Source organism: Candoia aspera, chromosome 1 (assembly GCF_035149785.1).
Source record: "Candoia aspera isolate rCanAsp1 chromosome 1, rCanAsp1.hap2, whole genome shotgun sequence".
NCBI lineage: Eukaryota > Metazoa > Chordata > Lepidosauria > Squamata > Boidae > Candoia > Candoia aspera.
Window position 1 is genome coordinate 74,918,550 of NC_086153.1, and position 24,645 is coordinate 74,943,194.

General features: G+C 40.5%; 1 protein-coding gene across 1 annotated transcript in view; it reads right to left on the reverse strand.

The window, feature by feature from the left end:
- Nucleotides 1-24,645, reverse strand: part of PGBD5 (piggyBac transposable element derived 5) — a 72,859-nt gene that overhangs the window by 17,748 nt on the left and 30,466 nt on the right. Inside the window, exons 2-3 of the mRNA XM_063290432.1 lie at nucleotides 10,514-10,941; nucleotides 997-1,131 (exon numbers count right to left, since the gene is read on the reverse strand). Of these exons, the coding sequence (XP_063146502.1) occupies nucleotides 997-1,131; nucleotides 10,514-10,941 (563 nt within the window). The remainder of the gene's footprint in view (nucleotides 1-996; nucleotides 1,132-10,513; nucleotides 10,942-24,645) is intronic.

Consider the following 24,645-nt stretch of genomic DNA (forward strand, 5'->3'; position numbering starts at 1 on the left):
GAAGGGGGGAATTTCAGAATACAGGTTCAGAAAGTCATGTTCCATTATAGGTCAAGCCCAAACTTTCCTATGGTATGTAGGTTGATGGATCTTTTAGCCCTTCCTGCCAGTTTCTTCCCCTCTCCTAAACAAACATGTAGATTGATTGACTGATGTGCCTTCAAGTTGCTCTCTACTCCTAACGGCCACATAGATAGATTTTCTCCGTGACCATCTATCCCTAACCTGTTCTTTCTCCCAACTCATTGTCACTGTAACTGAGTCCAAACATGTATATGGGAATCAGTGAAACTGATTGCAGGACAGGCTTCCTGGAGACATACCAGGACTTGTTGGCCTACTCTTTAAGTTCAGGAGAACTGAGATATAAATGTTATTTATATCTCAAAAAATTATATCCTGCCCTTTGGATGCATAAGAACCCCTCAATGAGATTAAGAGAAATATTTTCATGCCTCCTGGCCTAGTTAAGTGAATCAGGAAGAATGGGAAACTACAACTTCTCAAAGATAATGTAATATTTACTTGGGAGAAAGCTAGCAGAAGGACTGGACACAAAAGAAATTTGCCAGGATTTCAGTGGAAGTAAATTTCTACACTCCATCAAACTGTACATAGCCAGAGCAAGAACTAACATCAGAGAATGGGATTCACAGATCCACAGATCTGCCCCCCAAATTCACAACATTCACAGATTTGCCACCCAAAGCATACATTTTGGAAATCTCTTAGGATTGTTTAATATTTTTTCTTGCTTCACTTCTTGTTGTATGCAGTGAGCTGTTGCTAGGGAAGATGCACTAAAAAAACTTATCTTCCTACTCAGTATCTTGGGGAAACTTCAACTGGGCATGAATCAGACATCTATAAACTTGGATCTGTGCTTTTTTCTGTGTAGAACAGACGCCACTGTGGCCTACTGGAAGTGACAACATGCCATACAGCTTCTTTAATGAAAAGCGGCTTGGAACTTAGATCCATTCTTCTGGCACTTACCTGGCAGATAAAGCCGGTAGAGGAGCACTGCCGTACCCAGAGACTGAATTTCCGCTTTTTCCTCTTCCGTAATTCTCGCTCTGTGCAGGTGGCAATGAAAACTGGATCTTCATCAATCAGAGGCTCGTGGAGTACCTATAGTCATTATATGGTAATATTATTTGGTCCTAGGCTAAAAAACAATGTTTAGAAACCCCCTTAAGCATGCCAAAATTGAATCAATCCCTTATACAAGTGGTCTATCCTACTTCATGGGTTATTCTGGAGATGACATAAGATCATGCTACCTATGATTCTAAGCAAGTTGGGGGGAAAGTAGCCCAGAGGTACTGTTAATTTTTTTTTTTAAGTTCCCTCCCCTTTCTGTTCCCCACCCATCAAATTTGTATCATGGCCCCAATTCCCACACTAAATCCTCCATGTAACAAAGAAGCTTGTGAACAATATCTAGAAAAAACAATCAGGTATTATAAATTATCTAAATCATAATTCTTGTTGAAGTGTGTCTCTGATTGCTGAATACATATTCTAATTATGTAGATTGGAAAATTCAGTTGTCCTGTCTGACCATGATATCTTAAGTACAGAAAATTCGCCATCATAAATCGCAATGTTTTCTTCAGCACTGACAAAGTTGTAGAATGCTTATAATGAACTTGTTTCCTCCTGAGGACTCACCTTGGTAATCTAATTCCCACCAGAATGTTAAACTTTGGCCAAGTTCACATTGGTTCTTGCCAATTGTGTTCTGCTTCTCCAGATACCTAACAGCATCAAAACTATCAAATGCTCACTTTAAAAGCAAACAAAAGGTTACCCAGTCAGACAAAAGACTGTTTTAATAGAACAGAATATACAGTATATAGCTCAGGGTTGAACTGTGGAGTCCTTGGTGCTCTCTGAGCTTGGTTGTTGGCTTGCAGACGTTTCATTACCTGACTAGGTAACATCATCAGTGCTGGTGAGTGTGGGATTTGCTCCCTGTTTATATACAGTAGCTTGCCCTGCCAGTGTTGGTAGGGGTGATGGCTGATGGCTATGTGTCTATTGATGGTTCTATGTGTCTATTCAGCCATCAATAGACACACAGAGATAAACCACATGGACACACCATTCAAAAGAGACCATTAAAAAAAGCTAAGAAGGAAACAAAAAGACCAAAAAACATCCTCTCCAGCAGCCAACACCCAGATAAGCAGGGATTAACACCAGGCAAACAATCAAGCAGAAAACAATACCCTAATCAAGGAACTATCAAGGAGAAAACCATATCCCCACCAACACTGGCAGGGCAAGCTACTATATACAAACCCCACAGTCACTTGCACTGATGATGTTACCTAGTCGGGTAATGAAATGTCTGCAAGCAAACAACCAAGCTCAGAGAGCACCAAGGACTCCAAAGGACTGTTTTGGAAAGCATCCTTCCTGCCAACAGACCTATCCAATGCAGTGCTCAATAGTACAATTATCTTTTTTTAATAATGTGAATAGCAAAGAAAAGTTTAAAGCTATGAAAGAACATAAATTTCTTTAAAAATATATCTTGGTTACCTTGATCTGCCCAATTCAATGAAGTGGACCTGGCAATACTACCTAAAACTAGTAAATGGGCTAATCTTCATTGGCTGCAGAGAAACTGTTTAAGGGAACTGGCTCTGGAATATATCAGTATTCCTCTGTGATGCCCCAAATGGGTATGAACTTTGTTATGCCTTTTTACCTTATGGAGGCCACACTCGCTAAACAAATTCCAATCACCATGTGTTCACACATCACACTAAACTATAATAGGATTGCTTGGTTTGGGGATGGATGGATGGATAGCATTCAACTAGTTTTTTTTTAAATAAGGAAATTATTTACATACATGCAATTAACAAAGTAATATAATAAAGAAGGCCTGGAAGTTAAATTCATAAGCAAAATAACTACTGTACAAAAATGGGACCGGATTACTAAAAAAACCCTTTTTATTGTCCCTTTGTCAAAAGAGCTTAATGCCAGTGCATTATTTGTTTAAGAATATTTAAATCAACAAACCCAGGTATTCCAGTAAGAAGGTTAAAAGAGATCATGGCAGCCATTTTAGGTCAGGATAGAATTACAAACAAGACAAAAATGATGTTTGAAATTTTAATTCAGCGGCAGTCTTTATTAGAGGATGTGCTCCCAAGTATGTGCAGAATACTAAAATAATACTGAGTAATTAAGTAGCAGCAGGTCCCACTTAAAAGAATAAATAAAAGCTCATAATATAGTTGTCTTGGATGCAGAGTTTGGCCTTAGCTCAGCTATCAGTGAATGCTAGCAGACATTCACTAGGATTTGAAGTAAAAGTTGGATTTATTAAGAAATATGTGGGATTCATTTCTATCTAAACTACATCGTGAATAGGGAAGCAAGTGAGAGAGACAGAGCTAGGAAGTTCCCTTCTCCCCCCTAAATACAGAGACATATTTACCTAACAGCAGGCAGGTGAGAATCAAAGACAGGGACAGCATGTGAAAACCCCTTCCACATCTACCAGGGGAAGGTAGAAAGTGATATCATGTCCAATGAATAATATGTCCATCCCATGTACAACTTTTCTATGTTCCCAAGTGGAATTTTGGAAGTCTCTCTCACAAGATCTTCGCTATCAACATCATTAAATATTTAATTCCTACATTCTAACGTGCTACATGTAATACAATATTTATTCTAGTAACTGCCTTCTGTAATTAGGAAAAGCACTAAATACCATCCTGCTTATTTTGGCTCGCTTTAGTGTTTCATGCACCACTATAAAATAATTGTCACACTTGGTACATTGGGAAATAAATTCAATAACCAAAACACTATCAACAGAATGAGGTGCCAAACCTAAAAGGTTCTGAATAATTCATTCAAAATCAGTATTAAACCATAGCAAAAGGGTTACTTAACATCTGCCCATCTGAAATCCGTGTCCTTCCATAGTCTGAAAGAATGGCTAACCAAGAGGCAACACCAGTTTAAAAGCTGTAGCAGTTTTCCAGGTGCAGTCAAATACAGATTTGTATAAAGAACCAGATGTTCTAAAAGTTGTTTAACATTGTAGAATTCTTATTCAAACGGGGTCCATAGACAAAAGAATATTCTTAGCAAAAGAAACTTTGAACTAGAAAAATACTCATTCAGGTTATCCAAAGGGCAGAATTAGAGGTTTGATCAAGCTTTGAAGCCTCTCATGTACCATACGTTCACACATGCACGTGCATTACTTGAAGTCTCAACACTTGGTTACCATCAGCCAGAAGAATCTAAATGCTGAATTGATACCACTGAAAAATGCTGATTTAATTCAGCATGTTTTTTGCACTGGATCTCACTACAATGATCTTGGTTATGCCTTAACTAAATCCACAGATTTTTATCAATCTCAGAATCAAAGCAGAAATGATTGGGGCTTTCAGATTTGGGTTGGAGAAATCCAGGCATTTGCAGAATAAAGGGTTATGGGAAAGTAATGTTGGCAGTAAAGGGTTATAGTATCTAGTGATCATCCAGATTTTTGCAGCCCAGATCTGGTAGCCCTAAGTATATTATGTTCAATTAAATATCTAGGCAAGACACATAGAAGGAAGAGTATTAATTCAGCTGCTATCGTAATCCCTATCGGGACTACCATCTTCCTGCAGTAGCTATCTGAAGTAGCAAAAAAGCTCTCTGATACTAATGAGACTTTGCTCCTGATGCAACCTGTACTCTATATTAGGAGGGTGAGGGGAGGACCTATCTGCTCCTGCATTTGTAAGAAAACTTTTATACAATTACCAGGTGCACTGACATATCATATTGGGAATGATATATAGTCATGCACGAGGCTGTTCATGATCATTAAGTTAGCAAAAAATTATTTAACATCCCCTTTTCTATAATAAATTTTGTTAATTGGAAAAAGTGCTACCAGGTTCCTGCTTTGTTGCCTTCATAGACAAACATGGCCTTCCCCCTATATTCTCTGTAACAGTAGAAGTGAATTCTTAAATGGAAACCACCTTTTTATATGACAACCACTGAGTGAAAGAGGGCATGTATGACTCTTCCTGTGTCAACAAAATAGCTACCAAGTCTTACCACTAACTTTCAGAGCAACCATTTGAGAACAGTCATTGCACTCTAGGTCTGTTGGGCTTCAATTCCATCATCCCATAGCCAGTGGCTGTACCAGATAGAGATGATGAGAACTGAAGTCCATAAATCTGGAGACAGCACATTGCAGAGTCTGATTCAAAGCATATTTTTAATTTAATATGTTGGTTGTACTGGAAAAAGCATATTATGTGATGTTAAGGGTCTCATAACTTCAAATTAGTTTTACGAATGGTGAAAAAAAAGAAATAATATAATTAGAAGACTGATGCTGAAGTAAGTATTCTTGTGATTTATGGCAATCAAAATTAAAATCTGTAGCTCCCGCCAACTAATTATTTGGGGGCAGTGTTATCCTGTTCATTGGTGACTGGCTTCATCTTAATTACATTACAGGGATTAGTCAGCCATCTTAGAAAAATAAACATAAGAACTTTAAACCTTAAGAGGGAGGCTCATTTGTAATCAAATTATGTATCTGCCTAAACTCAGGGTGGATTTGCATATAAATCATGATGTGTCATTCACATGGGCTCCAATCTGCCAGAGTTATTTCCATTTGAAGCAGGGAAATGGAACCGTGAAGCAGGATTCATATTTCAAATCCATTTTAAGTATATCACAGAAACCCTTAAAAAAAAAGCACGGAAGTATCAGGTTCTGTGCCAGCTTCTTCCACTTGTAGTCATCTGGATGTTGTAACAGATTATGAGAACTGAAATCCAGTTAGTGGTTGTTGTTGTTTATTCGTTTAGTCGCTTCCGACTCTTCGTGACTTCATGGACCAGCCCACACCAGAGCTTCCTGTCGGTCGTCAACACCCCCAGCTCCCCCAGGGACGAGTCCGTCACCTCTAGAATATCATCCATCCATCTTGCCCTTGGTCGGCCCCTCTTCCTTTTGCCTTCCACTCTCCCTACCATCAGCATCTTCTCCAGGGTGTCCTGTCTTCTCATTATGTGGCCAAAGTATTTCAGTTTTGCCTTTAATATCATTCCCTCAAGTGAGCAGTCTGGCTTTATTTCCTGGAGGATGGACTGGTTGGATCTTCTTGCAGTCCAAGGCACTCTCAGCATCGATCTTCCTTCTCTCAGCCTTCCTTATGGTCCAGCTCTCGCAGCCATATGTTACTACAGGGAACACCATTGCTTTAACTATGCGGGCCTTTGTTGTCAGTGTGATGTCTCTGCTCTTAACTATTTTATCGAGATTTGTCATTGCTCTTCTTCCAAGGATTAAGCGTCTTCTGATTTCCTGACTGCAGTCAGCATCTGCAGTAATCTTTGCACCTAGGAATACAAAGTCTTTCACTGCTTCTACATTTTCTCCCTCTATTTGCCAGTTATCAATCAAGCTGGTTGCCATAATCTTGGTTTTTTTGAGGTTTAGCTGCAAACCAGCTTTTGCACTTTCTTCTTTCACCTTCATCATAAGGCTCCTCAGTTCCTCTTCACTTTCAGCCATCAAGGTGGTATCATCTGCATATCTGAGATTGTTAATGTTTCTTCCAGCGATTTTAACTCCAGCCTTGGATTCCTCAAGGCCAGCTTGTCGCATGATGTGTTCTGCATACAAGTTGAATAGGTAGGGTGAGAGTATACAGCCCTGCCGTACTCCTTTCCCAATCTTAAACCAGTCCGTTGTTCCGTGGTCTGTTCTTACTGTTGCTACTTGGTCGTTATACAGATTCTTCAGGAGGCATACAAGATGACTTGGTATCCCCATACCACTAAGAACTTGCCACAATTTGTTATGGTCCACACAGTCAAAGGCTTTAGAATAGTCAATAAAACAGAAATAGATGTTTTTCTGAAACTCCCTGGCTTTTTCCATTATCCAGCGGATATTGGCAATTTGGTCTCTAGTTCCTCTGCCTTTTCTAAACCCAGCTTGTACATCTGGCAATTCTCGCTCCATGAACTGCTGAAGTCTCCCTTGCAGGACCTTGAGCATTACCTTACTGGCATGTGAAATGAGTGCCACTGTTCGATAGTTTGAACATTCTTTAGTGTTTCCCTTTTTTGGTATGGGGATATAAGTTGATTTTTTCCAGTCTGATGGCCATTCTTGTGTTTTCCAATTTTGCTGGCATATAGCATGCATTACCTTGACAGCATCATCTTGCAAGATTTTGAACAGTTCAGCTGGGATGCCGTCGTCTCCTGTTGCCTTGTTATTAGCAATGCTTCTTAAGGCCCACTCAACCTCACTCTTCAGGATGTCTGGCTCTAGCTCACCGACCACACCGTCAAAGCTATCCCCGATATTGTTATCCTTCCTATACAGGTTTTCTGTATATTCTTGCCACCTTTTCTTGATCTCTTCTTCTTCTGTTAGGTCCTTGCCATCTTTGTTTTTGATCATACCCATTTTTGCCTGGAATTTACCTCCAATGTTTCTAATTTTCTGGAAGAGGTCTCTTGTCCTTCCTATTCTATTGTCTTCTTCCACTTCCGCGCATTGCTTGTTTAAAAATAATTCCTTATCTCTTCTGGCTAACCTCTGGAATTTTGCATTTAATTGGGCATATCTCCCCCTATCACTGTTGCCTTTTGCTTTCCTTCTTTCTTGGGCTACTTCTAGTGTCTCAGCAGACAGCCATTTTGCCTTCTTGGTTTTCTCTTTCTTTGGGATGTATTTTGTTGCCGCCTCCTGAACAATGCTGCCAACTTCTGTCCAGAGTTCTTCCGGGACCCTATCTACTAAGTCCAGTCCCTTAAATCTATTCTTCACCTCCACTGCATATTCCTTAGGAATATTAGTGAGCTCATATCTAGCTGATCTGTGGGTCTTCCCTAATCTCTTTAGTCTGATCCTAAATTGTGCAATAAGAAGTTCGTGATCCGAACTACAGTCAGCTCCAGGCCTTGTTTTTACCGACTGTACAGATGTCCGCCACCTTTGGCTGCAAAGGATGTAATCAATCTGATTTCGGTGTTGTCCATCTGGTGAAGTCCATGTATAAAGCCGTCTCTTAGGTTGTTGGAAGAGAGTGTTTGTTATGCAGAGTGAGTTGTCTTGGCAGAATTCTATCAGCCTATGTCCTGCTTCGTTTTGTTCTCCCAGGCCATACTTACCTGTAATTCGAGGTGTCATTTGACTGCCCACCTTAGCATTCCAGTCTCCTGTGATGAAAATAACATCTCTTTTAGGTGTGTTGTCCAGTAGATGCTGCAGATCCTCATAGAACTGCTCTACTTCAGCTTCTTCAGCATTTGTGGTTGGGGCGTATATTTGGATCACTGTGATGTTAGATGGCTTGCCCTGAATTCGAATTGAGATCATTCTGTCGTTTTTGGGGTTGTATCCAAGCACTGCTTTAGCCACTTTACTATTAATTATGAAGGCTACTCCATTTCTTCTGTGGTCCTCTTGTCCGCAGTAGTAGATCTGGTGGTCATTTGATGTGAAGTGGCCCATTCCAGTCCATTTCAGTTCACTGACGCCCAGAATGTCTATCTTTAATCTTGACATCTCACCAATAACCACATCCAATTTGCCCTGGCTCATAGATCTTACATTCCAGGTTCCGATGGTGTGTTGATCCTTAGAACATCGGATTCGCCGTTCACCACCAGCACCGTCGGCCGCTAGCCGTCCTTCCGGGTTTGAGCTAGCTGCGTCATCACGTCTGGGGCTAGTTGAGCTCATCCTCTGTTCCTCCCCAGTAGCATTTTGACCATCTTCCGACCTGGGGGTCTCATCTTCCAATGGTATACCGACATATCTCTGGTTGTACTGATCCATTTAGTTTTCACGGCAAGAATACTGAGGTGGGTTGCCATTACCTTTCCCAGGGATCGCATTTAGTCTGACCTCTCTGTCATGACCTTCCCGTCTTGGGTGGCCCTTCACGGTTTAGCTCATGGCATCATTGAGGTGCTCAAGCTCCAGCACCACGACAAGGTAACGATCCTTTGCTGAAGCCAGTTAGTGGTAAGACTCCACAATTGGAGGACAATGGGGAAGCAGGTTGGGAAGGTTAAAGTGGCCTAATATTATATATTTTTCTTTCTAAATATATCACCTTATATTTTTCCCTAAGGTGCTTGACTTATTTTTTTTATCAGTCTTAATATCCCTCAAGCAGGATAGGTTGCTTTCTTAGTTCTTTTCTATCAGATAAGTACATCTGCAAAGTGTAATTATTAAAGGCCTGCTCACTTTTGCACACTCCCAAATGAAATGCAACATTTTATGGCTTCCAGTACAGCACAAACAGGGTCTTGTGATGCATATCCTTCTTCAACACCATGGCCTTGAGTCCTATAGCTCTTATTGTTTCTTTTAAGTGAGGGAGATCCATATTTCAGCATGTCACATTATGTCTCAACTGAAATAAAATAAATCTTTCTTTGGTCATTCTTCATGTCCATTGCCTTTCTTCTTATCACTGTCTTTTCCTATATATCCCCTAATGCCCGTTCTGCAGTTTTTGGGCTTTGAGGAGCCCACAATAATTTTCCAGAAAGCCTACATGAGTACAGACCCAACATACAACAGAGGAGGCAGGGCCCATGGACTTGTCATCACTCCCCCTCTCCACCACTATAACAAAAAAGACCCTGAGATTACTTTGTATGGCACACTTCAAAAGTATCAGCATCTTCTGTCTCACCTCTATATCTACAGTATATTCTGTGCCCCCATCATTTATGAAGCTGAGGAGCTAAAGAAGTATGTGAAGCCTGAAGTGTGAAATCATGTTATGCCCAGCCCGGATTTCATAAATGCAGAAGGAAAACTAACCAGTTTCATCATGTCAATTGAATCACTGCATGATATACCTCTAAGGGATGTTCCATTATCAAACCCATTCCTCTGCTCTGGTTAAGAAGACTCAGAAAAGAGAAGAAGCCACTGCAGAATTTTCCAGGCCAAAGGCTGAGTTTTAGCAGATGCCTGGAACTCAGGGGGGACTCCTTCAATGTCACCATAACTGGCCTCACACTGTAGGGTCCCTGGGAAGCCTCAAAAATCTTTGTTGCTGAGACAACATCTCTCTCTTGGCCACAATGAGATAACATTTGAAACATTTCTTTGTAGCCCACACCACTCCTCTGCTGCAGTTCCTACTGAGACATGGTGCAAGGGGAGGCGGGCCCCCATATTTGAGAGCTGTAAGGCCGCCATCAAGCCCACCTTCACTGTTTGTACACCACTGACAAGTAGAACCATAAAGGCATCTTAAAAACCTGAGTTGGTTTGCCCTGAAAAATCTTAGTCGTGCCCCTGAAAAACCAAACATGCAAATGCATTCCCACATGCTCCATTTTAATTTTGTATTCCATGCTGTTCCTTTACAGATTTGGTCTTCATGCTGATTCATTGTATGTTTTACAGTTTTCGTGCAAGAATAGAGTAAGCTAAGATTTTCCACAACCCAGAAATCAAATCTCACCTGTGTCTGGGAAGGCTTGAAAGCAGAGTCAAAGCTATGTTGCAGAGAGTCCAGAAACGGCTGGATTTTATAGAGGCCATGTGTAGTCTGACTTGAACGAAAAGCCACAATATGGAAGTATTTAAGAATCTTCTCAAATCTTGTCTGAGTCATGATCAATGCAATGCTCTTGTTGCTATAGAAACCACTACTCCAGATGCTGAGGACCGATTCACAATGGTGAGTGCTTGTAGATATCATATATGCAAGGAAAGCCTTGATTTCTGTCAGGGTGACATCCATCCACGCCTCATCACTCCCAAACCGTTCCTGGTACTTCTTGGCATACATGTTTGTTTGAATCACCATGTTCTTTAGCACATTGTCAGGGACAAAGAGTTGGAAGAAGTCCATGGCACTGGCAGTGGGTGGCATTTTGCGAGTTGGGCCTAAAAGGAAAAATGTAGAAATGAAGCTCATTTTTCTAAACATTCAGAATATTAGCAATGAAGCTGAACACTGAAAAAGCATAATTACGCTACTTAGTGCATCTCACTCAACAAAGCACTGTTTTCTACAGTTTGTTTCATAATTGGTACTCAGAGTTATATGATACCCATTGCTAAGAGGATAAGGCAGTCCGTATCTGCTGTCAAGATTCAAAACATCTGCCTAATCAATAGTGCACTTTTTTTCCTGTCTACTCAGAAGAAAATGCTACTGAGATCCAGGACTATTTTAGTTAGAAGTGTACATATATTCATTTTGGGTACATTTTTATCTCTTTTAAGAGAAAGTCTCCTCTTCCTTCCATTAGATCAACACTGAGCTGATTCCATTAAAAATGTATTCAGCTGTGATCTAACAGGTATTTGTATGGAGTATAAACAAGAATGTTTAAAAATATGACAGAACATCTTTATTAAAATGAAAATGGCTTATTTCACACATGTAAAATAATATTTCACATAATAATCTACCACATCTCTAAACTACCAATATACTTAACTTTTTGATTAAAAGTAACCAGAATCTCTTACCCAAAGGTATCTTTTTGAACTGACTCAAAGAAGAAAAGAAATCAAGGTGACAGTATATAATTTTTCTAACTCAAGAGCGAGGGAGTTTCTGGTGAAAGAACTTTCCTGTTCTTTGACTTTCTTCTACATTTACACTCTGGAATACTGTTTGCTTATTGAAAATCCAAATGAGAAAAGTGCCCTTGAGTCTCATTCCCCAAAATGAATTATCTGAACTTCAGTTTATAAGTGAAAATTACTATCTAATTTCACACCTCTTCATTATGCAGTTTACAACAAGGTTCACACTAAAATACGGGTTGAGTTTCATACTTTTTTTATAAGGTAGGTTTATATTGTTAGAATGATATAACATGATTAACATGAAATGTTAATAAGGTTATTGTCATGAGTAAGGATGGCGAGCAGGGGGCTCCCATCCAGGCTGTAAAGCGCATGCGTAGTACTGAGGAATTAGGTAGCCATTCAAAGAGACACCGATCGGGCCGGCCTTAGCCTTTGGGGTTTATCTGTCTGGGTTTTTCCCACGCTCCTTCAGTTTGTTAGGATTTTCTGTTATGTAGCAGTAATAAAACACTAGAGACCTATTCCTTGTCTCAGCGTGGTTCCTGGCTGTTAGGACAGTTATCTTAACTAAACTCTTTTCATAGACTTGCTTTATTCTTTGTCAGAAAGAACCGTAAGAAATAAGACAAGCATCTAATCAGTTTTGCACAGATTAGCAAATCCTGAAGTAAGAGAAGACTGATGAAAAAGGCAAAAAAAAAACAAAGACAAGAAATCGGCTTAATGGAATCAAGCTTAATATGAGAGTGAAAATGTTCGCTCAAACGTTCATCCTGTCTCTTAATAATTCTACATTTTCCTAGGCAACTATAACCTGGTCATGAGGCAGTTTATTAAATAGGCTTATTTGTTTTTTGTTGTTTATTTGTTTAGTCGCTTCCGACTCTTCGTGACTTCATGGACCAGCCCACACCAGAGCTTCCTGTCGGTTGTCAACACCCCCAGCTCCCCCAGGGACGAGTCCGTCACCTCTAGAATATCATCCATCCATCTTGCCCTTGGTCGGTCCCTCTTCCTTTTGCCCTCCACTCTCCCTAGCATCAGCATCTTCTCCAGGGTGTCCTGTCTTCTCATTATGTGGCCAAAGTATTTCAGTTTTGCCTTTAATATCGTTCCCTCAAGTGAGCAGTCTGGCTTTATTTCCTGGAGGATGGACTGGTTTGATCTTCTTGCAGTCCAAGGCACTCTCAGAATTTTCCTCCAACACCACAGTTCAAAAGCATCGATCTTCCTTCTCTCAGCCTTCCTTATGGTCCAGCTCTCGCAGCCATATGTTACTACGGGGAACACCATTGCTTTAACTATGCGGACCTTTGTTGTCAGTGTGATGTCTCTGCTCTTAACTATTTTATCGAGATTGGTCATTGCTCTTCTCCCAAGGATTAAGCGTCTTCTGATTTCCTGACTGCAGTCAGCATCTGCAGTAATCTTCGCACCCAGAAATACAAAGTCTTTCACTGCTTCTACATTTTCTCCCTCTATTTGCCAGTTATCAATCAAGCTGGTTGCCATAATCTTGGTTTTCATGAGGTTTAGCTGCAGGCCACCTTTTGCACTTTCTTCTTTCACCTTCATCATAAGGCTCCTCAGTTCCTCTTCTCTTTCAGCCATCAAAGTGGTATCATCTGCATATCTGAGATTGTTAACGTTTCTTCCAGCAATTTTAACTCCAGCCTTGGATTCCTCAAGCCCAGCATGTTGCATGATGTGTTCTGCATACAAGTTGAATAGGTAGGGTGAGAGGATACAGCCCTGCCGTACTCCTTTCCCAATCTTAAACCAGTCCGTTGTTCCGTGGTCTGTTCTTACTGTTGCTACTTGGTCGTTAAACAGATTCTTCAGGAGGCATAAAAGATGACTTGGTATCCCCATACCACTAAGAACTTGCCACAATTTGTTCTGGTCCACACAGTCAAAGGCTTTAGAATAGTCAATAAAACAGAAATAGATGTTTTTCTGAAACTCCCTGGCTTTTTCCATTATCCAGCGGATATTGGCAATTTGGTCCCTAGTTCCTCTGCCTTTTCTAAACCCAGCTTGTGCATCTGGCAATTCTCGCTCCATGAATTGCTGAAGTCTCCCTTGCAGGATCTTGAGTATTACCTTACTGGCATGTGAAATGAGTGCCACTGTTCGATAGTTTGAACATTCTTTAGTGTTTCCCTTTTTTGGTATGGGGATGTAGGTTGATTTTTTCCAGTCTGATGGCCATTCTTGTGTTTTCCAAATTTGCTGGCATATAGCATGCATTACCTTGACAGCATCATCTTGCAAGATTTTGAATAGTTCAGCTGGGATGCTGTTGTCTCCTGCTGCCTTGTTATTAGCAATGCTTCTTAAGGCCCATTCAACCTCACTCTTCAGGATGTCTGGCTCTAGCTCACTGACCATACCGTCAAAGTTATCCCCGATATTGTTATCCTTCCTATACAGGTCTTCCGTATATTCTTGCCACCTTTTCTTGATCTCTTCTTCTTCTGTTAGGTCCTTGCCATCTTTGTTTTTGATCATACCCATTTTTGCCTGGAATTTACCTCCGATGTTTCTAATTTTCTGGAAGAGGTCTCTTGTCCTTCCTATTCTATTGTCTTCTTCCACTTCCACGCATTGCTTGTTTAAAAATAATTCCTTATCTCTTCTGGCTAACCTCTGGAATTTTGCATTTAATTGGGCATATCTCCCCCTATCACTGTTGCCTTTTGCTTTCCTTCTTTCTTGGGCTACTTCTAGTGTCTCAACAGACAGCCATTTTGCCTTCTTGGTTTTCTCTTTCTTTGGGATGTATTTTGTTGCCGCTTCCTGAACAATGTTGCAAACTTCTGTCCATAGTTCTTCCGGGACCCTATCTACTAAGTCCAGTCCCTTAAATCTATTCTTCACCTCCACTGCATATTCCTTAGGAATATTAGTGAGCTCATATCTAGCTGATCTGTGGGTCTTCCCTAATCTCTTTAGTCTGATCCTAAATTGTGCAATAAGAAGTTAGTGATCTGAACTACAGTCAGCTCCAGGTCTTGTTTTTACCAACTGTATAGATGTCCACCACCTTTGTCTGCAAAGGATGTAGTCAATCTGATTTCAGTGTTGTCCATCTGGTGAAGTCCATGTATAAAGCCGTCTCTTAGGTTGTTGGAAGAGAGTGTTTGTTATGCAGAGTGAGTTGTCTTGGCAGAATTCTATCAGCCTATGTCCTGCTTCGTTTTGTTCTCCCAGGCCATGCTTACCTGTAATTCCAGGTGTCATTTGACTGCCCACCTTAGCATTCCAGTCTCCCGTGATGAAAATAACATCTCTTTTAGGTGTGTTGTCCAGTAGGTGCTGCAGATCCTCATAGAACTGCTCTACTTCAGCTTCTTCAGCATCTGTGGTTGGGGCGTATATTTGGATCACTGTGATGTTAGATGGCTTGCCCTGAATTCAAATTGAGATCATTCTATCATTTTTTGGATTGTATCCAAGCACTGCTTTAGCCACTTTACTATTAATTATGAAGGCTACTCCATTTCTTCTGTGGTCCTCTTGTCCGCAGTAGTAGATCTGGTGGTCATTTGATGTGAGGTGGCCCATTCCAGTCCATTTCAGTTCACTGATGCCCAGAATGTCTATCTTTAATCTTGACATCTCCCCAATAACCACATCCAATTTGCCCTGGCTCATAGATCTTACATTCCAGGTTCCAATGGTGTGTTGATCCTTAGAACATCGTATTTGCCGTTCACCACCAGCACCGTCGGCCGCTAGCCGTCCTTTTGGCTTTGAGCTAGCTGCGTCATCACGTCTGGGGCTAGTTGAACTCATCCTCTGTTCCTCCCCAGCAGCATTTTGACCATCTTCCGAACTGGGGGTCTCATCTTCCGATGGTATACCGACATATCTCTGGTTGTACTGATCCATTTAGTTTTCATGGCAAGAATACTGGGGTGGGTTGCCATTACCTTCTCCAAGGATCGCATTTAGTCTGACCTCTCTGTCATGACCTTCCCATCTTGGGTGGCCCTTCACGGTTTAGCTCATGGCATCATTTAGGTGCTCAAGCTCCAGCACCACGACAAGGTAACAATCCTTTGCTGAAGGCTTATTTAGACATCAATCATTTTTAGACATTTCACTTTAAACTAAGTGAAGTAATGCATTAAGCCTGAGTTCCAAAGACTTCTGGAATCATTATCTTCCTTTTTTCCTAATACCAGTGGCCCTGTATATGGCTTACTTACCAACTGATTCTATGGTTGTTCACAGCAGAATAAACAGTAATTAAAACAGCCTCTTTGGATTTTTGGAATTTCAGCACTCACCCCCAAGTATTTTTTCAGATACGCTAGATGTTTTAAGACTAGAGAATATTCTGTAACTAAAGAAGACATTTGGAACTTTGGCCACTTCCACATTATTTTTCTTAGGTCCATGAGAAGCTTTGAAGAAACTTGAAGTGTTCCTCTCCCTTTCTTCATTCCAGAACTCCTCTCAACTTCTTCCCACAAAGCTGATGCTGAACAGCTGTGGCACATGCTATGGGTACACAGCACCCAGCAAAGATATCCAGCCTGGAAACACCCGTTGGTATGCACTGAATGTTGTTCCAGTTACTCAACTCCAATCCCACTGTAGGCAATTCTGCAGCCTTCCATCCTGGAAGCACTTTGGCCAACACTGAGCAGCATTGCCTGAAGCTATTTGAGGCCACACAAACAGCTTTACTGAGATAAATTGGGTCATCTTGTTGCTTCAGTAAAGGTAATATTGTCTTCCCCATAGCCGAAGTCATTTTGTAGAAGCAAATTTACATCACTTTGCACAGGCCAACTCTTTCCACTCCCCACTTTCTCAAAAGCAGTTTGAAAATGACCCATGAACACCTTAACTTCTGTCAATTCAGAAACGAGGAGCAAAATTGCTGGTCTGTCCAAGCTCCCACTGATCCTGGGCAAATAAACATCCCTTCACCCACATTTGAGGGAGGGAAGGAGGAAGGGAGGCGTTGTGCACTGGCTTGCCTTTGTTGAATTGGGAGAAATTCACACCTGCTTGCTTCCCCTGGATTGTGAGAGAAGATGCAAAGCTCTCTAGTCAGCATTCTTCTTATGGAAACTGCTGGGATGGTGGAAGTTCAGGAGCCAGGAGAAAGGATGAGGCAAGTGTACCACCTCAAATGGGGAAGCAGTCCGACCCCATTTGCAGAGCTCTGAAGAGCTCAAGCATTCCCAGTTGAAAAGCAGCTTCAGAGTAGTTACTCCTACACTATAGCTGAGCTAGAAGTAAATTCACACAATCCTTTGCTCCAGCACCAACATTTTTTTCCCACCAGGTTGCTTTGCATATAGAGGGAAAAACCTCATTTATGAAAAATAATGAAGTTGATTACTCTATATGATTAGATTTGTAATCACTGTTTGCTTACTTACTATGAAATAAATTCAATTTGTTTCCTTTAGAATGGGGTGGAGAATTGGCCCTCCAAATGTTGCTGAACTACAGATTTTAGCATTTATTATCACTGAACATAATGGATGGGGTTACTAGGATCTAAAGTTCAGCAACATCTGATGAGCCACAAGTTCTGTATAAAAAAGCAGCTAATATTTATTAAAACATTAAAAAACAGCTTGGTGGTGGGAAGCGTAAAACCACTCTTCCCCATTTTTGTTTAAATGTATTTTTAATAGCTCAACAAAATGCCATTCTTTTCTGAGAAATGATTGTGTTGGTGGTTCTTACTTGCATCACAGATATGTTTCCTGCAGACAATCATTTTCAATTCATTTGCAAAGATGTTTCTCTTGCGCAATAACATATGAGTCTGAATTATCCATCCAATCATGGGCACAACATAATCCATGGGAGGGAATCAACCCAAAGCTCTAGGGAGGCCTCCTTTCCCCTGCCCCAAAGCTCACGGAAAGGCAACATGATGCCTTGGAGCAAAAGTATACCTCCAGGATTGTGTCGACAAGGCTCCTTGCCCCACCTGACTTTTAAAAATATATATATTTTAGTATCATCATCATCATCCTGCATCATCATACATCATTTCGTATAACACGGTTAAATAGGAAGGTGGTATACCGCAAAGCAAAACATCAGCGTCTCTCCTCATATTTATCTTCTGCAATGCCTTTGGATCCCAGAAAGGTCCCACATTTCCACATTGGGGGCAGGAGGTAGGAAGCAAGTTATCTCCTAGTAAATTGATGTTTTGTAATTAGCCAAGATCACTGTTCCAACTATTTTATGAATAGGCAAGTGTCCCATGGCAGTAATTTTTTGAAGGTACCCACTTTATGCACACTGGGCATCACTTAGGAGGAAGCCATGAGGACCATTCTTCCTGGAAGCCTGACCACTACAGAATACAGTGGAACTATAACAATGCTTTGATTGATGCAGCACAAAATGACATTTGTCTTCTTAGCAGCACTACCAAATTGCTGACTCATATTCAGCTTATGATCAACTCTAATCCTAAAATCCTTTTCACATGTATTACCAACTCAGGTATTAGATCTGGATGAAGCTTTGAAGGAGGGCTTTGATTTGAAATTTTAATCCACAGTGTTGTAGCATCTTTCATCTCTGTTTTGGCACGGCACTGAAGACCGTGCCAGTAACAGTGGTGCCTTCTTATTCACCCCCCCTCCAGCTGTTTCTCTCTGCTCATCTGAAAAGACAGGCCACAGCTGATGTTGGATCATGATTACTTGTGGACAAATAAGAGGCCAACTCTTTTTTTTTAATCGTATGGCATGGCAGTTTGGTGTTCATGCTGCTTTTCTTGCTGGGAAATCCTCGTGAGGTCCAGCGGCCAGATGTGTAGACTATTTAGCCATGACAAGTCACGTTGCCCAGGGTGCACCACAAGGAGGCTAGTCTACATTGCACTGAGTTGGGCTGAGAGGAAGTGACTGGCCCAAGGTCACCCAGCCAGCTTTCATGCCTAAGCTGGGACTAGAACTCACAGACTCCTGGTTTCTAGCCCAGCAGCTTAACCGCTAGATATAACTGGCTCTCAGAGGGCAACTTAACAGGTCCATCAAACAATTGTTGAATCTCTTTTGGCCAGTCTTGGAAAAAATCATGCAAGTAAAGCTGTGTTCTCAAACCATTGAACAAGGGAACTAGACACTAAAAGAAATCCATACTTCTTGTAAAAGCACATATACATACATGTACACATGCATGTATACTGGGGAAGGCAATGGCAAACCACCCCACTACAGTCTGCCAAGAAAACATTGCAAAAGTGGCGTCCCCCCAAAGGGTCAGACATGACTTGGTGCTTGCACAGGGGAACTTTCACCTTTCACACATGCATACACACATGCATGTGCACTGTCCACTGTGAAGTCAGTATTAGAATTCAGGAAGGGACATGACAAGAGTTTAATATGAATGTATTTTTAATACTGTGTTCTGGCTCCGATAAACAAGACTCCTCATGGTTGTAATCTTGCTAGATCCAGCTTGCAGAGGCAAGCAGGGTGGATGGGTGGGGGGAGAGAACAATTTGCACATTCAGTTTGCCAAGTGAACTGCACTGAATTTGGTGCATTATAGGTAGCTTAGAAAGATACACACTCACATAGCATAACAATCAATCCAGTGCTGCACTGCCCAGTTTTGCAGATGATAATCTTGCAAACAGTTGATTATTTCATAGATTCCTTGCTACTTAGTCAATCAATCTATGTTTATTAAAAACAAATCCACAGACTTTTAATTTTTTTCCAGTGGTGAAATATAGAAGATTACAACACCATCAGGGGGTGGGGGTAGAGGATTAATAGTGGTTGTACAGTAAAAAAAGGCCCTAGATATATTATTAAATCTATTAAATTTAATAGTAAATATTAAATCTAGACCATATTGCTTCACCATCTCATTTTAAGAGAACAAAGACTTTTCAAAAATAGGTAACACTCATATCCTGAATCCATTCCTTAGTATCAGGAGGATAAATGTCTTTCCATTTACATAAATTTATCCTCTTTGCCAGGCTAACAAATCCACAGACTTGTAGATTCTAAAAGTACCCAGGAGTCCTAGTTTTTAAAATCATATTAATAAAACTTACCCTCATTTTTCAGTGATAATCCTAGAAATAACAATGAAAATCTGCCTCAATAACTGGGAAGACAGACAGATTGAACACCACATCATATTTTCACCCTATTTGGATGGAAACCATTTGGGAATAAAAGAAGATGAAATGATTCAACACTACTTCAGACTCCCAGTTTAACACAGGGAAAAATACTGGAGTGAAGCAGTGAAGGCCCTTTTCAAACTTGCCAACAATTTGACATTCAATAAGATTGAAGGGGGAAAGTACTACAGAGATAGGTCACTATTTTGTTGGGTAACAGCACCTGGCTGGCCGGTCTCATCCAGATGAGCAGAGGTAGGGCTGGTTCATACTTCCCTAGATCACTAGGGCTTCAGGCTAGACTGGGAAGAAGGAACATCCAAGAAGCCAATGGCAAGCCGCTTCCATTTTACTGCCAAGAAAACTGATACAGACTTGACTGAAGTTTCCAAGAGCTGAGCATAACTTTAATTTTATTAATTAAATATAATTAATCAAATAAATGATATTTAATGTTAAATGCAAATAAACTTAAATTTAGTTTATTTTTGTCCTGTCCCTTCTTCTCTTTGTTTCCATCGTTGCCCATTTCTTTTTGGAATGAAATCCCTAGAAGACCACTGAAAGGGCAATAAAGGCCCTCAGGCCCAAAACGGTGGCAGAGACCTAACCTGGTAGAAGGAAGATTCATCCATATTTAGCTTCCATTCAATAATTAAAAAGAGAAGTCTGTTCAATTCTCATTGATTTCAGCAGGATTTAGGCATGGCTTACAATTTCCGGATTGGAACAGAATACCAACTACTGCAAACGTGTAGTCCATTTTTATGGTCAATACCTAAATCAATGTTTATATTTGATGTCAAAATGAGAATAAAACCATTTTCTTGGATTGTATCCAGCTGTGGCCTGACTTACAGAAAATGTTTCCATTCACAGAAATCAGAGACAGATAGTATCTTCTATCTCCTCAAAAAAGCTGAGCATCTATGAATATTAGTCCTGATTTTTTTTTTAAATCCCTTCTTTTTCTTATTTTATTTGATGTTACAGGGCACTAATGTGTAAGCTCATACATAAATGTAAAGTAAACATAATAAAACATGCCACAGTTTAAAATTTGTGTTGGGGGGTTCTATAATGATATCCTGCACCTTCTAGGGGCTTGCAGAAGGAAGGCTCACCATCACAGCACTTTCAATTTTCACACATCAATATTATTAAAAGGAGTGCACAGAGAACATCTAGGCAAAAGTGTTTATCTTGCCCACCATCAAATCTGTTCTGGCAGGAAGGTGATTAATGAAAATTTACAATAATCTTGCACAGTCAGTGACCGATTGCAAAAAATAAAAAACAATAAAATGATTTGGAATCTAATGTCTAAAACTGTATCCTTTCTCTCTCTTCTGTTCCTGAGGCTCAGTGCTGTAATCCTTATTGCTCTGAGGTCATAAAGATCTTGTGACCCGATGAAATTTGAGGACACATAAGGATAATCTTGCTAAGCTACATTCCCTTCATACCTATAGGTTTGACAAGCTTCTTCAAAGCTTTCTTTTTTGGATTTAAGAAAAAAAGCCTGAGCCATAATCTACATTTTCCATATCACAGACCAAAACTTTACCCTGTGACCAGTGAATTTGGGAGAAAGAAAGAACCCCACAATTGAAAGTATTTGCAGTGTTAATTGTAAGTATAGCTGGCTTCTAATATGAGCTGTGTCAACCCCTGTTATTGACACTCAAACAGACGCTCACCTCCCACATTTTGTGCTAGTGCCTTATGGATAGCATGATGTACATACTGTGAAGCTGGAAATGTATAATAGAGCTCCAAACAATAATACACACAACTATTTTAGTCAGAAAGTTCAACTGCAGTTTAATAGAACTTGGCAACTTGGTACCTTCCAGGTTTTTTGGATTACAACTTGAATTACTTTGTCCAGCAACTCTATTGGCTAGAAGCAATGGGAACTGCAGTCTGAAACATCCAGAGGGCATTAAGTACTCCTGGTTTAGCATTAGGAGGATGAGAAGTCTCAAATTCATAGGCTTGCCCCTCCTCTTACATTAGGGACTGGCAACTTATACCTCAAAAGCTACATGCGCTCCCTAAATACCCTTTTGGAGCACCCTCTGATCACAACGGCCAAAAATTGGTGCTGCACTTTCCTACCATTCTGTTAGTAAACATGCAGAAACTATAGGTTCTAAAAAAGGCTTAACATGGTGAAAAAATATATTAAAAAAACACAGAAATCTCCTTTAAAAAAACAGAAAAATGCTTCATTCAAATGTTAAATGCAACCTTTCCAACTTTGAGAAAGTTTGCCCACCTGTCTTATGGTATTGCAATAAAAAGTTGATAGGCTTTTTCTTCCATTTGAGATAAACTATAGTTTTTCCTGCTACCTGGTTCTAATAAACAGATAGTTAATCTGAATGGTGATCTATAGAAATAAGCCAACTTTAAATCACTGTTGAACAAACTGGCTTCCACCAGTAACCATAGTATACAGTGCAGATGACATAGTAAAGTGAACCAGTATTATCAAACTCTACATGGCTTTCTGGAGAAACTGATGGCTATAAATATGCAAAAAGCCATGACAGGCATATAATTCAGCACCAGGATCAGAATGCTGAATAGAAGTTGACCTTTTGGGTGACCCCTAGAGTGCTACTCACAAGGGGTGTGTGTGCGTGTTAATGCCCACTTGACACGCAACAGGCACATTCCTCAAGGAAATGGGCTTTTGCTTTATTAACTGCATGTATCCGAAGAGAACATTGTTCAAGGTGCTTTGTTCATCAATTAATCTTTAACTTAGTGCAAGAATAGCTGTTGTTTTTTTTAAGCATTGGGTAGAAAGGAGAAAGCTAGATGCTCAGGTAATCTTATTTACAAGTCAATGTCCCTAACTTCCTAAGAAAACAGAAGGGAGTAGCCTAACCTAATCTCTTTATTAAATACTTATTAAAGCTTCTGTGAGGTTTCAGCCAGCTTCTGACTCAGAAAGTGAAATTCATTCTGAGCTGGAAGGGGAAACAGAAACTTACCAGGCAGATACCAGGAAAGCAAAACCCAGAAGTGACTCAGCAGCGCAGGAGAAGTCACAGACACTGATTGGCCAGTCTTCAGAGGAGGATTTGAATCCACCAATCAGCATGCAGGAAAGACATGAAGAAAAGCGTGCAAAGGAGAAGGCAGCCCAATTGGCTGCAGAAGGAAACAGGCGCGTGAAGGATCGGCATAAAAGGCAGACGCGCGTAGAGCAAGCAGCCAGAGACAACCGATCCTTAAAACTTGCAGCCCCAACAGAAGAGTCCCTACCTGCATCGAGAACCTTGTCTGTAGCCAGAGAGGAATCAGAGCCTATGTTTCCTAGCATCGAGGACCTGCCTGCTGCGCAAGTTGCCATAGAGGATCTTCTTCCTGCCAATTCTTGCAATCTCAGCCTTGTGTCCAGTTCTGGACCTCACCGCCACCATTCAGTGATTTCCAAGTGTGTTCCCAGCCTTGTCCCTAGCCCTCAGCATGGTCCAGGACCTCCAGCTTAGCCATATTGTGCTCCAAGCCTCCAGAAGAAGCTTGGAGCACAATATGATAGAAATTGACTTTCTGGTGGAATGCCATGAAAAGAAGTCAGAATTTTTGAGGGGGACAGTCGGGCTGTTTGATTCTTTTAAGAGAAAAGCTCTGTGCACATTGTGGGTAATGTAAATGCTCTGTTTTATTATGAAGTGGGATAAGGGTTAAAGAATGTTTATCTGGATCGCTTTAAGGGTTTGACTGATGTTAACTAGTATAATAGCAGACAATTTATGTGCTTTTCAATTTGATTTTTGTTATAGTAAACAGAAATGTATAGCATAGTAGTAGGAAGGGAATAATTAAATATGTGTTATCCTTTGGAGGGGAGAAAAGTTGTGTAGGAGGTCTATATGAATTTTTTCTTTCTTTTTTTTAATATAAGGGGGAGGAGTAACTGTACTTAGTGATTTTTATTATGTGCTAAAGGGGAATGATTTATAGAAATAATGTGGTTTTGGTTTAATATAGAGTAAGAGATTGATTGTAGAAATTTTTGTATATCCTTGCTGTTAAAAGTCAGAAGCCACATCTTTTTGTAATTTTGAAAAAAAAATTCTCTTGAGTTTTCACACATTTTTAGTTTCTTTTTTTTTAGTTTTTAGTTTTTTTCGTAGCTCTTATCTTTGTCTTGAAACTTAATAAATTTTTATTAAAAAAGGAGGCGTACAAGAAAATTTCTATCACAAAATAATGACTTACCTCATAAATTCTTTTACTCCCACAATTCCCAAGTATAGCAGTATTGATTTCCTCACAATTATGTATGAGGTAAGTCATTATATTGTTCTAGAGTGACAGCATCAGAGATCAGTATTTTGAACAACTGCCAAGACCGATGCTTATGAGGGAGCCCCATTTCTGACCCTTAGATCTTTTCAACCTTAGGGCTGCTCCTCTTGCGGTTGCCGCTACTGACCTACTGTGTCTCTCTTTGCTCAGAGCAGGGTTTCTGAACCTTGGCCACTTTCAGACATATGGACTTCAACTCCCAGAATTCCCCAGCCAGCCAGGAGTTGAAGTCCACACATCTGAAAGTGGCCAAGGTTGAGAAACACTGTCTCAGAAGGAAAATGGGAACACACCAGTGTCAAACAGAAAGAGCTACTGTGCTGTCTTGGTAGGTTAATGGATGATTAGAGAGAGAAAGGAGGCCCACCCAAAGGCATCTTGCCTCAGCCAATCTCCCCACACCCCAACCCCAGAGCCAGCATTATATTCATGGAGGCTGCCAATCAATTCAAGGAATACTGAAGTACCTTTTAAAGCTGCAACCCATCTCTGAGGTTGTCTTCCTTCTACATTCGTTAGGCTAGCAATGTGAATCAAGTAAATGAAGAGCAGAGAAGTTAACATGCAAGAAACGCTCT